Here is a 15,697-nt window from a genome sequence, read left to right as displayed (position 1 = left end):
TATTAAAAGATAAAAACTATGAAAAAGTATAAGAAATATTTAAAAATTATATCAAAGTAATTATTTTTACATATAAAATAAAATTTTAAAATTATATATATAATGTCGGGTTGGTTTGGTCTCGGGTTGGTTTTTTTTAGTTAAAACCAAACCAACCCAAATATAGTCGGATTTTTTTTCTAATACCAAACCACTAGTCGGTTTTTTTTTCCGATTTGACTCAATTTGCAGTTTGGTTCAATTTTCGATTCGGTTTTGTACACCCCTAATCCCACCATTATGAGAAGCTCCACACAATGGACCTTGCAGAAGAAAATAGTTGGTGGGACTACCAACCCATTTCTGAAAAAGAAATCAGTTGGAAGAAAGATATTGTCATCTTGTAGAACATTAGTAGGTCCTGCTAGGGAAGGGGGAGGGTAAGTTATCGGGTTCGCGTAAGTTTTTTTTTTAACTGTTGTGTCCAAGTCAGCTTGCATGCACCTTTCGAGTTTTTACATATTGGCTACTAAGGAGTGTAAAAGAATTTGTAGTAAGACCAAGAATCATATACTTCCAAGTTCCAACTTTGTTTAAATAGGAGCTTGACATTAATAGAGTATCATCCACTTTTTCAGCCAGTTGTTAAATGAAGTACAATATAGTAAGCTGTAAGCCTAAGTACAGATATAGCCAGCAATTTAATGTTCATGTGGCATTAATTAACTAAACACCATAGAGTTCAAAAGAGACAAAACAGGATAATAGTGGCAATTGGATTTGAAAGTGTGGAGAATCTTTTGGGAGCCACAAACAAGATTATTAAAATAGGAAGGAAGAATCCCAAGAGTTGATCTAGGTTTTTTTTTCTTGAGATTGCAGCATTCATTTGAGTTTGAAAATGCCTTAACAAGAGAATTGTAGTACATTATTCAATGGTTTTAACTTTTCAGCAACCCCAAGTGGTCCCTTAAGTTAAAAAAGTCTAGAGGCAATGTCTGCATACATACTATCCTCTCCAGATTCCACTTGCTGGATTAGCCTCTCCAGATTCCACTTGCTGGATTACACTGAGTATGTTGTTGTTAAGTTTTAGAGTTGGTAGGAAAAAGAACTTTCTCAAATCTTGGGTGAATTTGATGGGATTTTGAATTGAAAAAAAAGAAGTTAAAGTGAAACATGTTATCCTTCTTCCACAAAAGTGGAAATTGGAAAGAAGCATCATTTAAAGAATAGTGTGTACTACTAGAAAGCAATAAAGAGAAAAAAAGTGAAAAAGTAAAAGCTCCAAAAGAACTTTGGCAACTGAATAATCAAATGTAAACTTTAATTTAACCAAACTACAAGGCAATTGAAAGAAAGACAAAAAAAAAAGATTTGTATAACTATCTTCAAACAGGTTGAGTTCTATGATCATCAGTCCATGGCAAACTTACATTATCTGCAGAATTATGAAATTTATCCTTCTTAGACCATAGCCAAATCTTGGAAACAGAAAAACTCTCCCCTTTATTTCCAATCCTTTTGCCATAATTGTCTCCATCATTTGCAGAACTTCCATTGTGTCCACTTTTCCCTTTCACAATTCCCCTCATCAACTGACCACCACCACCATCAACACCATGATTTTTAGCACTATTGGGACAAAATGCCACTTGCAATTCTGAATCATTCACCACATATTGAAAAGACCCCATTGAAAAACACCTCCTTGAATCCAAACTACTGTTACTAGTCTCTCCCATTTCCCTTTTCCCATTTTCAAGAAGACCATTGTTTGTGTTCTTGAATTTGCCAAGTCTAACAGAAAACACCCTTCTTGAACTAATAGTACTATCTAAATCCTCATGTGGTTTTACACCAGGAGAAACACCAACACCAACACTTCCATGTTCTGAAACCCCACCACCACCACATTCATCTCTTATTGAATCATCAAAGCAAAAGATTGGATTTTCAACACAAAAATCAGGTGTGAAAAGGATTCCTCTACAAAGGGGGCAAGTTGAATTTGACAACAGCCATGTATCTATACAACTTATATGAAAGGCATGACTACATAAAGGGAGCAGCCTCAATTCATCTTGTTCTGAAAACTCACAGAGACAAACAGCACAATCAAAAGGCTCCTTCAAACCCACAATTTCTTTGTAAAGAAACACAGGGAGAGCATCAATAAAAGCCTGATCTAAACCTGAGTCATGAAGATGAAAAAGCTGTTGTAACTGCCTTTGATAGGTACCAGAATCAGACATTTCAGGGTCTCTATTAGATGAAGAAGAGGACCACCTATGTTTCATCAAATACCTAACTAACAAATGCAAAACACCAGAAATAAAGAATATGATAGCTAGTATTACTATGATAAAAAGAACAGCTGGACTAATTTTGTTTCCAGATGATGATGATGGGGTAGAGGAGTCTTTCTGAGGAGATGACAGAAGATGAATATGATTCAAAAGATCATATTTTTCCCTGATTTCAGACTGAACCCAAGGCATTTTTTGGAACTAAAAAGACAATACTTTGCTCATACCTTTTCAAGAATCAGACAGTAATTTTCATCACTTCTGCTGGTGGCATACAAAGACAAAGCCAGCTCATATATATTGAGTACTACAAGAACTAGACCCACATTTTCTTTTCATTTACAAGAAACCCAAATTCAACGTCAACCCAAACCTACTCAATCAATCAAGAAAGCAAAAGGATGAAATCTTGAGCTGGATTTGTAAGAAGAAAAAACACCCCTTTTTCAGCAGGAAGTTGAAAAAAAGAAATCTTGGGTAAATGATGGCAACAAAGAATAGTCACTTGGGAGTAGTATTTAAGTAGGTTCCAAAAAATAGGTCAAAAGAACAACCTAGACCTTTGAGGGCATTTAGTCATACTATTACTTTAATAAGTACTAACAAAGAAGGTAAGTACTTATTCCTCAGACCTATCGTGTTTGAGTCTCACATACAGAGTTATCTTTGTTAAGAAGTGTTTTACCTTCGATATGAAATTTCCTTCAGAATTCAAGTTTGGATACAAAGTTATCTTTATTAGAAAGTATTTTACCCTTAATATGAATTTTTTTTCACTGTGCAAATTCAGATAAGATTCCTTTTGAAAAATAGAATTTTACCCTCACCTTCTTAAGTTTTGACGTCTCTTCTTCTTGATGAATGTTTTGGCAATTGAGATTGATAAGTGTTGTTGGATGTGGAATGGTAGATGAGTGAAGCAGGGCCCAATAAACTGGCTTGGATCTGCAATATTACATGTATAGTAGACACCCGCATGCGCGCCAGCACTCACACGAACAACACACATAGATTTTTTGTGATTTTGAATTGATCTAGCATGAGCTCTTCACACTATCTGGATCTTTCACATTTAAATACGGGGAATAGTAGAGTTGATTTTCTGTCTTTACGAGATAAGAAGTAAGATATGAGTATATTCTATCTTTTTCATAATGTGCATTATTAAATTTATCAAATTGTATTGGTTAAAAATAGCTCGTATATGTGATGGAATAAAAAAAGGAACACGTGACTCTAACATAATATGATTAAGGAAATTAGTTAGATTAAATAAACTATTTTAGGAGATGTGTTCAGAAAGACCAACCTTGATTATCCTCCAATGCCATAGAATGATTATCATCGGAAAACAGTTTGAACTTGTGGCCCGAAGATGAAGAAGGACATGTGTCCTGGTGAAGTGGAAAAAGGACGTATACGGCATAGCTAGCGGTATTTCCACGTGGATGACAATCATTGGTCAAAGTACTTTATAATTTGAGTGAAACTTTTTAATTGGTTGATGTATTATCTTTGTAAACTACTCCTATAAATAATAATTTCAGCACAATTGTAAGGCACATGATACTGAATAATACGATATCAATACACTTAAGTGCTTCAAATTTTCTATATTTTACTAAATTTTAATTTATAGCATTAACTTATTCAAGCAATTTCGAACCTAAAGCTAAGATCACTTGAACAACACCGACTCTTGCGCAGACACTTGTCACTGAAGCTGCACTGTTTCATACAACTTTCTTTATTTATTTTCTTATCCTTATCTCATTTTTACTTATATTCACGAACATATTTAATTGGTAGTGATCAGAAATAATAAATTAAATCAAGTTGTGTGTCATTGAGCTTATTACAAGTTCAACTGTACTATTCTTCGATAAACAATTTGGCGCCTACTATGGGGTCAAGACAATTGTGTAACTCGTGGCAAACAAAAATCAAATCAACGAGAAAGTTATCGATACACAAATGCCTAATGAGATAGAAGGCCAAACAAATCTTCGGGATAAATCAAAACCCTCTGTTGAGAAAATATAATTTGATGCTGAAAATTCAATTTGGCTAATGTTGATGTGTGAATGAGGGTGGAGAAGAAAGATCTAAAGAAGTGAAGTCATGAAAAAATAAAGGCTAGATTGATTAGGATGGCCTCAAAAAAACTTTAATACTTCTCCCACTCAATAAAAAGTCCATAATGGACACAAAATTGGAGAGTAGTGGAGTTGCAAATAAGGTGATCCATCTAACTTCTAATTATTCGAGAAAGGAGGCGACCTGAAGACATCACTTAAAATAATCATAAGAGATTTAAAAATGTCATTTTTTTCAATTTTATTTGTACTCATTTCTTAAAATTGATTTGTATTCAACTTTTTTTTTATAGAAGACAACAATGCAAGGTTATAACACTGAAAAAACAATAAAAATATCAAATACAATTTTTAAATAATTATTCTTTAGTCATTATAATTAATAGATAATCATTATTATGAAGTATCACATTTCACAGGTCAAATTTAGGATATTATCATAAAAATTCATCTTGACAATTTAAAATTTAAAATTTCACGATAATGACGATTTTTCAATTACAAAACTGAAAAGTTACAAACAAATTTGTATTACTAGAAACGCTTAAACGGCGTCGTTAAGAACATTTTACTATTAAAAACCCTGAAACAAATTCCCCTAGCCCCTTCTTCAACTTTCAGTCTATATGCTCCTGGCTTCACCACTCTGTTGGCGCCTCTTCACTCAATCCATCCGCCGTCCTCCGCCGCCGTGCAAACATTTTTCTCTCTTCCGCCGCTGCTTCTCATCTCCGCCACCAATGGGAAAGGCTGCGAAAAGTTCCGAAGCTAACTCTAGTGCATCAATCCCCAAAGACGAAACTTATCTACAGAATGTTATTCCTAAACGTATCGCACTCTTCGAATCTCTCCAGAATCAGCAACGCCTTCAACGACTTGCGCTCTCCCCTGATCCTATCAAGTAAACTCTATTTCTTACTTAAATTGTTTTAAAATGATTAAAAATGAAGAAGAATGACATTATCAGTAGAGTCGTTTTAACTGCTATTTATTGCGTATTTATCAAACATCTTGTAGAAATTGGGGACGATGTATGAATTTACACTGCAAATTAGTACTTTGAGCTACATTTCTTTTTGACAAAAGGAAACAATCAATTTGATGCTCCCAATTTATGTGAATGTGTTTCACTGAACATGAATTTTAAGAAAAAAGTAAGACCTTTTGAATTTTGTAGTCTAAAATAAGCTAAAAATGGTAAGTTTAAAGTTAAATTGTTACTCAATATAGAAAGAAGTCATTTTTTTGGGGTCTAACTGATGTATTTTCTTCCAAGTTACTATTTTGAATGTGGGTTATGATGCTATATAATTAGGATTGAGTTAGTGGATGGGACAATTAAGGAGGGAAAGCAATGGAATACCACACCATTTGATATAGCAAAGGAGATATCAAAGAGCTTGGCTGCAAATGCGTTGATTGCGAAGGTGAACGGGGTGCTTTGGGATATGTTGAGGCCGTTGGAAGGCGATTGTAAGCTAGAGATCTTTAAATTTGAAAGTGATGAGGGTCGTGACACATTTTGGCACTCGAGTGCTCACATTCTTGGAGAGGTTTCAAGCTTTTATCTACTGCATTGTGGTTCTTTTTTCATCATGTTGTGATTTTCAGAAATTATTATTGCTGAAATATTTTCTATGCTCATTTTTACTTTTGTTTATGTTCTTTTTGTGGTTTTTTTAGTCGTTGGAAAGGACATTTGGATGCAAATTGTGCATTGGACCGTGTACAACAAGAGGAGAGGTATATATTAAATATTCAAGTTTCTTTTGAGAGCTTGGACATATTCTGAAATGCAAGACAAATTATTTAGTATTGGGGACTGAAATGAGCCTGAATAACGGGATGAATATGGAGGATAAATATAGTCAATGGCTTAGCGATGTAGTTGATTGGTTGACTAATTAGTTCTGTGGTCTAAGTCGTGGCATGAATTTTTTGTTCTCCTTATATGGCCTTTGGCTCGGCAAAGTAATTAATTTTTTCCTTGGGAATCGATTAAAGTGAAAACATCCAGATAGCTAGCTAATGATACACTGAAGTAGTTTCACAAAAATAATTAACTTCAGTTGCTATTTATTGCCTGACCACTTTATTTGATAGTTGATATCCTGGTCAGAACCTTGGGACAATTCTGTATCCCGCCTTTTGTTGTTGCCTTCACTGCAGCCACAACATATGTTGATTTTCCGGATGAAAGAGCCATCAGAAGGAAAAAGCCCATGAAGCTTTAACTTCAGTACTATCATTTGAGCTTGAAATTTTCTGATGGACCAACTTCTAAGGAAGCAATATTCCCTGAATGAAACAAAATTAGATTAACAGTGTTTCACTGCCTCCCTCCTCCTGGACCACAGTTTGGTGGCAGGGATCTATGTCATTATAACTTATTCTGTCGTCAGTTCGTATTACTTCCAACCTGTTGTGACATGTCTAAACTTCCATTGCAGGGGTTCTATTATGATGCCTTTTATGGTGATCTGGGATTAAATGAAGATCATTTTAAACGGATTAAGGAGGAGGCAGCAAAAGCTGTTACGGTATTACTCCTTTACCTGTCAGAATTGCCTTCGATCTGATTAACATAAAGTGCAAATGCTTGTTGCCACTTTGATTTTATCTTTCACTAGAGTTTTTTTCTCTTTTCTACTTTTGGAGTCTCTTTTTGTTTGTCTTAAAAAGGAATTGAACTTTTTATGGTTGAGTATCACGTTCATCCTGTAAAAGTTTTCTTGTTGTATGGTTAGGAAGTTGGTAAAAAGGAAAATACATTCAAGAGATTTGAATGATTTATGCTCGTGAGGGGAGTAGGGTGAGTTTTGGGATCATAGGTGGTGCGGAAACAATACTTTGAGACTCACTTTCCCTAACATGTATAGAATTTCTTGCCAAAAAAAGGATGTCGCTCAAGGTCAATGAACACCATATGTAAATCCCTCTCCCTTTCCTGATATTTTTCCATCAGTCTCCTCTAAAGATGGATGGCTTCTGTGGTCAATCACCCTGGCATGAATCCAAACTGATTCTCGGAAATAGGCACACCCCTTCGCACTCTCATCTCGTCCGCTCTCTCCCAAACTTTCATAGTGTGGCTTAACAACTTTATACTCTTCTAGTTGTTGCAATTTTGTATTTCACCCTTATTCTTGTACAACAGAACCATTGTACTCCACTTCCATTCCTCGGGCATCTTAGCCGTCTTAAAAATGACATTGAACAAGCTAGTCAACCACTCCAAACTTACTCTATCCGTGCTCTTCCAAAACTCCACCGGGATCTCATCTTGTCCTGTCGCTTTTCAAATGAAAAATTCATGTAAGAACAGGCTTTCCTAACTGCTCAATTAAGAGAATCTCTATGGAGCCCATTTGGATGGCCTTAAAAAATGGCTTTTAAGTTAAAAATAAAAAGTCAAACTCTTATCAAAAAAAAAAAATTTACTTATCAAAAAAATAAAAAGTCAAACTTAAATGACTTTTAAGTCAAAAAATAAATAGTAGGAGGAGACCTACTTTTGGTTTTTAACTTATTTTAAGTCATTTTAAACTTATTGTAAGTTATTTTTAATCTTGCCAAACATTTCCAACTTATTTTAAGTCATTTTTTGCTTATTTTAAGTTATTTTTATACTTGCCAAACACTTCCAAAAGTCAAAAACTGACTTAAAAGTAGGTTTGACCAACTTTTAAGCCAATCCAAACACCCTCCTAGTTATGATAGTCATTGGAGTCTGCCCGACCCAGTTTTAGAATATTAACCAAAGCAAGACCACTATCTATACATGTGGTAGACAGTGGACACAGCTATACACGGTCAATTATTTGGATTGGTCTTGAATGTACCCCCACATTAATGGGATCTTCTTTCTTCTATGATCCTTCATACATGCCTAATCAAGGATGCAATGATAATGTTGTAGCAAAATGTAGGATATAAGTGATATAAGAGTGATAGGAGCTGTTAGAGATCTTTATCATCACCTAGTGAGCACCTCAACAGTTTATCTTCTCCTTTCTGCTTTGAAGCAATTGCTAAGGAGCCGCTCTTCCAGTTGGTGCAGTATTTTGTTTGATTATCCTGCATTATATTCAACAGGCAACTAACTTTCCCTTGTTTATCAGGAGAAACAACCTTTTGAACGCATCGAAGTTTCACGGCAGCAAGCTCTTGATATGTTCTCTGATAATAGGTTTAAGGTTGGATTGCTATGATCTGTAGCCTTTATCCTCCCAGGCTTTTCCTGTGTGCAACATTTTTCAGGAAGTTCACATCTTAATTTATTTTCGCTTCTTCTAATCAGGTTGAAATCATTAAGGATTTACCTGAAGATAAAACAATCACTGTATACAGATGTGGACCGTTGGTTGATCTTTGCCGTGGTCCCCATATACCGAATACATCTTTTGTTAAAGCACTAGCCTGTACAAAGGTGAGGTGCTGCATATTCTCATTAAAGAAAGAGTAAGCTTATGTGTGTTGATTTGATTTTTTCTGATCAATCTAATGTTCTAGGCATCATCAGCATATTGGAGAGGAGATAAGGACCGTGAAAGCTTGCAAAGAGTTTATGGAATATCTTTTCCAGATCAGAAACAGTTGAAGGTGACTTTGAAAAACTTTTTATGGAACTGCAGACCACTTGATTTTCATGTACTTCCATATCTTCTTCCCTTTTGAAAAAGAAAAAAGGAAATGAAAATAGATGGAGAAAAAAGAGGAATTAAGTGTGAGACATTTTAGCTCTCAAAATTGTTTTTGAGTGATAATATTTGACAATTGGTTTACTCATTTTTAAAGTGCCCAATGTTGCAGTGTGAAATCCACCAAATGCATCAGATGTCACCTGTTGTGACTCATAATTGTTATGTTTTGCCCCAACTCTTCAGAATTTGTTGTCTTTTTTGTTTACCAAGGTTTTTGCCCTTTTCTGATGCTTTTTCTTGTTTGTGTTTTAAGTCCTTTTAAGCATGGAAAACAAGTGCATTATGCCTTTTTCTTTGGATTATATGAAACGAGAGTAATAGGTGAATATTTTAGAACAATCTAATGAATTTAAAGAAATCCATTTTATTTCATCCATACTTTGGTGAGCATAGAACTTTTTTCATAGAGAGTTGAGTAGTCTTGATCGGAGATCAAGAGTAGCTCACATAATATTGTAAGTTATTTGATTTCTAGATTGATGAATTAGTGAACACATATTTGATCTATCAGTAAAAGCAAAAGATGTCGAGTGTTAGTGCTGTCATGAGTAAAGAGAAAAGGGTAACAGAACTGCTTCCTGTGAGGAGTTTTTAATGAAACAATCTTTATTATAGGAATACCTAGATATGCTGGCGGAAGCAAAGAAATACGATCATAGAGAGCTGACTAAGAAGCAGGAGCTTTTCTTTTTTCACCCATTAAGGTAAACCTTGAAATTTCTTGTAGTTACCAATATCAGTGAAATATTTCATCATATTTAAATGAGATTTATGCGTTTCAGCCCTGGAAGTTGCTTCTTTCTTCCACATGGTGCTCGAATTTGCAACAAACTGCTGGAATTCATAAAGAGTCAGTATTGGAAGAGAGGCTACGAGGAGGTAATTTACTTGTTCTTAAGTATATTGACTGCAAGGATTGTTTGAAATGCAGACATGAACAATGGGAGTGTAGTTTCGGATTGCACGGACGATTGGCTGGCTGAGTTCACTCTTGACATTTGCAGAAACTGTGTCCTTTTTTAAAATTGCATTTATTTCTTGATTTCATTTGAGAGGGATAGTTCCCTCCTAATTGTTAGTGGACTGAATTCCTTCTGACCAACGAAGAGATCCTCATGTGGTTCCTAAGTTATTCACTTACAATACATCCTTAGATTAGACCAATGTAGCAAGGATGCAGACATGTGGGTAATGTTGGGAACAAACCTTTGCACATATACACTAGTTTTAAAGAAGGGGGCACACGTTGAATGAAACACTATTATAGATGAAGGTTGTAATACAGGCCTGAATGGAAGTTGCAAAAAGTATCAGTAACTGCAAAATTCTGAAAATAAAATAAAATTCACATGATTTTTCTTTAAGAATATCCTAATAGCACCGAATAACCTATATATTGGAAAGAAGTGTAGTAGGAATCAGAATATAATAGAGGGAGGAAAAAGAGCAGCTCTTAGAACAAAGAAAAGATTGTGGAAAAAAATCATAACTTGAGGACATTGTAAATTCGGGAATCAACAAAGCGAATTAGGGGTGCCATAAAGGTGGAAGATGTTCTTTTCTTCATTGAACCAGGTTCTTTGCTTCTTCTACTTCTAGTCTGAATCATGGTTGTTCTTTGAGTTCAATTTTGTGTTTTCTACCATCATTGAGCTCCAAAGATGGTGAATGTAGAAATTTTGGTGGTGTGTTGAACATTACTAATTTTTTTTTGAACTTCTTAATTACACTGGCTACAATATTTCTTGTCAGGGATTAGGCATATTGGTGTCTGAAAATCAGATACTCATTGCTTGATAAAGGGGCACTTGTAATTGGAGGACTCACGTGACCTTAAATAATAAATGCAGAAAAATAAAAATTGTGTCTTGACATGCTCGCTCCTGTATCCATGCAATATTGTCTTTGCATCAATGGTTCATATGACTAAGATATTTTCTTTTCTCCTCTTGGCCTATTTGTTGCCTCCTCGTTTTCTCCTTTTTCCTTTCCCCCTCTCCTCAATGTAGGAACTGGGGCAAAGGGCACTGTTGAATCTCAATGCATAGAGTTATGTGTCGTTCTGTTTATGAGTGCTTGTATTGATACGTGAGTTATGCAGGTTTGGAGTCCAAATATGTACAACATGCAATTGTGGGAGACTTCTGGTCATGCTGCAAATTACAAGGAGAACATGTTTGTGTTTGAGGTAAATTTTTGTACACTACTAGCTGCTTTGGTATTATGGTGCATCTCAATGTGTTTTCCACTCTTTTTAAAACCTCTAATTTCTGAATATAGATACTTGAAGTAGGGAGTAATATGTTGGTTTGCGGGCTATTGCATAGGAGCGGGGGTTTTACCCTGTGCGCACCCAAAGGGTAGCGGCTGCGAGTTTCCCTTGTCATCAAAAAGAAAAAAAGTAATATGTTGGTTAGAGGGGTACAACCCATATTTATACAAATGAGTGAGGTATAATTATGAGTATCATAGAACTCTAAAATTGGGTTCCGAGTAAGTAGATGGAGTAAGTTAATCTTCTAAAGGTCATACCAGTGGAAGAATCGGCATCCTTGTTTTTTTGGGTAAAAAGATTTTAGAGAATGGATCCTACCTCTGGAATTTGAACTCAAAGTCATATGAATAAACACAGGAAAAACTCTTGATGTTTTTTCTGCATATGAATTATGATGGATCAAGTTGGGTGCTATAAGACAAGAGAAATGTTTCCACTATGCACAACACTTCAAATAATTTCCCAAGAAATGAATTTGATATCACTGGTCCAATTTGGTGAACGATTTACTAAAGATGAATTATTACAGGCTCAAGACATATGGTAAGGTACAAAATCCAAGCAGATAGTTATTATACTTGGTTGTGAAACATGTGGTGACAAAACTTTAGTTTTCTGTGGTTTTTACACTAAAGCTTATATTTCAGGAAGATTTAATTTGTTCTGAATAAGCTGAAACATCTTGTTCCTTCTGTTGACTGATTCCAATTTCTTCAAATTTCTAGTATAGCAAGTATGGAGTATTGTAAACTGCAGAAAGTATTCAATTGTTGAAAAGGAGTAGTGGAACACTTTCTGCTTAACTTCAATCTGTTTTTACTCTATTCACTACATTTTGTGTGACAGTTTTCCATTATATATGATGGTGTTTTGACTGGGTATGGACTCTAAGTTGACTTATATAATATGTTAGTGATAAAGGAAAAGAATATTGAAGTAGTTAGAAAGAGGGAAAATATTGCGTGAAGGTTAATATGTGAATAGTCTAATGAATTTCTTGAAAGTATTGAAAGCTACAAATGGTATGGCATATTATTGAACATTTCAAAATGGAAAGAGTATTATTTAAATTGGAAGCAATATTTACTAGTGGTCGAAAAAAGAGAAATCATTGCGTGAAAGTCAAAATGTGAATAGTCTAATGGATTTAAGTTTTTGAAAGTTGTGAAAGTCACAAATGGTTTAAAACATTTCAAAATGGAAACGTATTATATAAATTGGAATTGAGGAAGTGTTTTTGGGTAGCCAAAGATTGTTATATTACATACTTCTCTGTCCATCTTTACTTGTCCATGTTTGACATGACACACTCCATAAGAAATAATAAATAGAGGGGTAATTTTACTACATCACCCCTATTAATTGTAAGTCATTTAAATATTGAAAAGTGAATAATATTAAATAGCAAGGGTAAAATAAACACAATGACAAATTATCTCTTGGTTTTCCAAACTGGGCAAGTATTGTTGGACATCCCAAAATAGTATAATGGACAAGTAAAGATGGACGGAGAGAGTAGTTTTTTTGAAGTTTCCTCTTGATCAGTTATGTCTTAATAGGCATTATATTAGTCCCTATTTAGTTGAAGGTCTATGGCATGTCACATGCTTATAAGATTTTGAAATCAGATTTATCGATAAAGGGCTTGAAAAGAGTTATAGATTTATCTAGGAGACTAGGATTATTTGTTTAAATTCAGCAAACATCAGTGAGTAATAGTATAATTAGAAAAAAAAGAATAATTTCCTAAAATAAGGGTAAAAAAGGATAATAAATTAACTACAAATATCTATCTATTAATTCCAATTCCTTTACATTAAGTGTTCCATACAAACTTTAGTAGTTCTGTTAATGTGCTTACAAATCTTGAATTGATAACTGACGAGACATGTATGTCTCCATATATCTTAAAGATTTGTTGCTCGGACTCTTCAAATATGTCAACTGGTGCGTGTGGGATACTCTAAAAATAGTGCATTTTGGAAAATCCCACACGGGTGTGGCAACAATTTTGGAGAGTCCGAACAACAGTCTTACAGTGCTAATAAATTTACTTGCCTGCTATTTACTTTGGATAACTGATGAAAAGGATTAGGATAGAAAATCGCAGGTTGTACAGTAGAAAAAATCTTCACTTGTTTGAGATTTTTTTTTTTTTTTGAGATACTTAGTTCAGACAAATAATCCAGATTTGTGTTTTTTTTTAAACCCTTCCTTTTTGTTGGAGGATTGTTTACATTAAATTTGGTTAGGTTCTGGCCATAGTTGTAGTTTGTTGTCTTGTAAGAAGTGCTGCCTCTGGATGATCAGATTTTTCTAGCCATAGTTCGTGTAATGTTTCTTGCTTCTTCATGCTGCAGATTGAAAAACAAGAATTTGGGCTGAAGCCAATGAATTGCCCAGGTCATTGCTTGATATTCGATCACAGAGTTCGTTCTTACAGGGGTGAGCTTTTCCAGGAGTTACCTTTCGCCGTTCTTGCTTTGCTTGTATGGTTTTGGTTTACTATTGTTCTGGCCTGCAGCTTATTGAAACTAAGGCATGCCTAATCTGATGTTATCATGCTAATGTAGAGGATGCTTGACCATGTGAAGTGTTGATGCTAATAGTAACTGCAAAGCACTGTTAGCTTGCCTAATACTCATGCTAAGTCAGCTTATCAAATTTCAAAGAATCTCAGTGCACCTTTAGGGGTGAAATTTCATGGAAATTTTGTTCATCTTAAAGGATGGCTGTTTAAACGTACAACATACTCACTTCTAATATTCTTCTTTCATAAAGCTCCATTGGTTCTCATTATTACCCATTAGTAACATCCTATAGCTTTTGCACCATAATTCAGATGGTGACTATTTGTTATCTTTATAGTACTTCTGTCTTTCTCGTTGATGTCGTTACAACTGCAAGCAACACCTTAATGGTTAACCAACAGTTCAACAATGCAGAGCTACCACTTCGTCTGGCTGACTTTGGAGTTCTACACAGGAATGAGGCCAGTGGTGCACTCACTGGCTTAACGCGTGTCAGGAGATTCCAGCAGGTATTGTCGCATCTTTTTATTTCCTTTATCTTTTATAGAAGATCAAGTAAGTTTTTCCTGAAGGAGCAATAATTGTTCGTTTCATACATGAAATTTGCCATGTGTCTTTCTGAAGAATCTGTTCCTATGAAAACCTTATTACCGACTCTGTTGCAAGACAACCTTTGATTTTTCCCTATTACTTTGCAGGATGATGCCCACATCTTCTGCAGGGAGTCACAGGTTGGTTAAGATTAATATATGCAGTAAACCTGTGTTATCAGAATACTAGCTTGACCTATATTCTTCACAATGCAGATTAAGGAAGAAGTCAAGGGTGTCTTAGATTTCATTAGCTATGTGTATAAGATATTTGGTTTCACTTTTGACCTGAAGTTATCAACGGTACGACTTCTGTCTTTTGAATCATTGATCAAATTCGTTATTAGCGATTTCTGCTAAATATAGGTCCTAGATTTATTCATTGTTATAATAATCATTAGAGATAAGTGCGATAGTTGCACCTATCTAACATTCTCGACTGTTATGTACTTGTCTGGAAAGTGAAGTGCAAGTGCAATTGTATTTTCCATTTATCTGATAATGGGCTGTTTCTTATGTGATGTTATTGATGTAAGATGCATTTTATGAATGTTTCCATACTTTACACATATGGGGCGTTCATTTGTCTCTGTGTATACCCACTCATATTTCTGACTTGCAGAGGCCTGAAAAATATCTTGGAGACTTGGAAAGTTGGGAGAAGGCTGAAGCTGCTCTTGCAGAAGCATTGAATGAGTTCGGGAAGCCGTGGGAGGTTTGTTATCAATATTTTTTGGATTGTAAAAAGTTGAGATAATGAGTTTTGTCCCTGGTACTAGTTTAGTCTTTTTTGTGATTGAGCTAACAAAGTTTTGTTATCTTCCTAACTTTTGTATTATTCTGCATCTTTTTTATGCCATCAATGAAATTTCTTACTTCATTAAAAAAAAGACTTTTAGACATCATTTGTTGTGATTCTACACCTTCTTTTGTGCTTCTTTTGTATTCGTTCCCTTCGAATTCATATGTCGGCCCACTTAATACTGATCCCATCTACTATAGATTTGTTTACAGAGTTTCACTAGTTGTAGGAATTCTTATTTTCTTATATTTACTCTTTTACTATATAAAGTAATATCGAAACTCCTTGCGCAATCAAATAGTGTCTAATAAAATGAGACATAAAGAATAGTTTTTTTGGGTTATACAACAGAAAAAGCGCGGGGTTGGGGGGGGGGGGGGGCAAAATTTTTCTTTTTTATGTTAGAAAAATG

General features: G+C 34.8%; 2 protein-coding genes across 2 annotated transcripts in view; one reads left to right on the top strand and one right to left on the bottom strand.

Annotated features, from left to right (window-relative positions):
* Positions 1 to 1,250: 1,250 nt before the first annotated feature.
* LOC102584972 (RING-H2 finger protein ATL47) lies at positions 1,251 to 2,858 on the bottom strand. The gene has a single exon (XM_006355905.2). The coding sequence runs from the start codon at positions 2,478 to 2,480 to the stop codon at positions 1,371 to 1,373; it is 1,110 nt and encodes a 369-aa protein (XP_006355967.1). The 5' UTR covers positions 2,481 to 2,858; the 3' UTR covers positions 1,251 to 1,370.
* A 2,126-nt stretch (positions 2,859 to 4,984) lies between these two features.
* LOC102584652 (threonine--tRNA ligase, mitochondrial 1-like) overlaps positions 4,985 to 15,697 on the top strand; it is a 14,247-nt gene continuing 3,534 nt past the window's right edge. The window contains exons 1-15 of the mRNA XM_006355904.2: positions 4,985 to 5,285; positions 5,700 to 5,937; positions 6,068 to 6,127; positions 6,835 to 6,924; positions 8,506 to 8,580; positions 8,685 to 8,813; positions 8,897 to 8,986; positions 9,703 to 9,791; positions 9,870 to 9,966; positions 11,189 to 11,275; positions 13,723 to 13,807; positions 14,308 to 14,402; positions 14,592 to 14,624; positions 14,700 to 14,786; positions 15,106 to 15,198. Coding sequence (XP_006355966.1) covers positions 5,011 to 5,285; positions 5,700 to 5,937; positions 6,068 to 6,127; positions 6,835 to 6,924; positions 8,506 to 8,580; positions 8,685 to 8,813; positions 8,897 to 8,986; positions 9,703 to 9,791; positions 9,870 to 9,966; positions 11,189 to 11,275; positions 13,723 to 13,807; positions 14,308 to 14,402; positions 14,592 to 14,624; positions 14,700 to 14,786; positions 15,106 to 15,198 — 1,623 coding nt within the window. The 5' untranslated portion in view covers positions 4,985 to 5,010. The remainder of the gene's footprint in view (positions 5,286 to 5,699; positions 5,938 to 6,067; positions 6,128 to 6,834; positions 6,925 to 8,505; positions 8,581 to 8,684; positions 8,814 to 8,896; positions 8,987 to 9,702; positions 9,792 to 9,869; positions 9,967 to 11,188; positions 11,276 to 13,722; positions 13,808 to 14,307; positions 14,403 to 14,591; positions 14,625 to 14,699; positions 14,787 to 15,105; positions 15,199 to 15,697) is intronic.

The sequence above is a fragment of the Solanum tuberosum genome, unplaced genomic scaffold, assembly GCF_000226075.1.
Source record: "Solanum tuberosum cultivar DM 1-3 516 R44 unplaced genomic scaffold, SolTub_3.0 scf00210, whole genome shotgun sequence".
Taxonomy (NCBI): domain Eukaryota; kingdom Viridiplantae; phylum Streptophyta; class Magnoliopsida; order Solanales; family Solanaceae; genus Solanum; species Solanum tuberosum.
The sequence above is the reverse complement of the archived record's forward strand: the minus strand, read 5'-3'. Positions and strand labels throughout refer to the sequence as shown.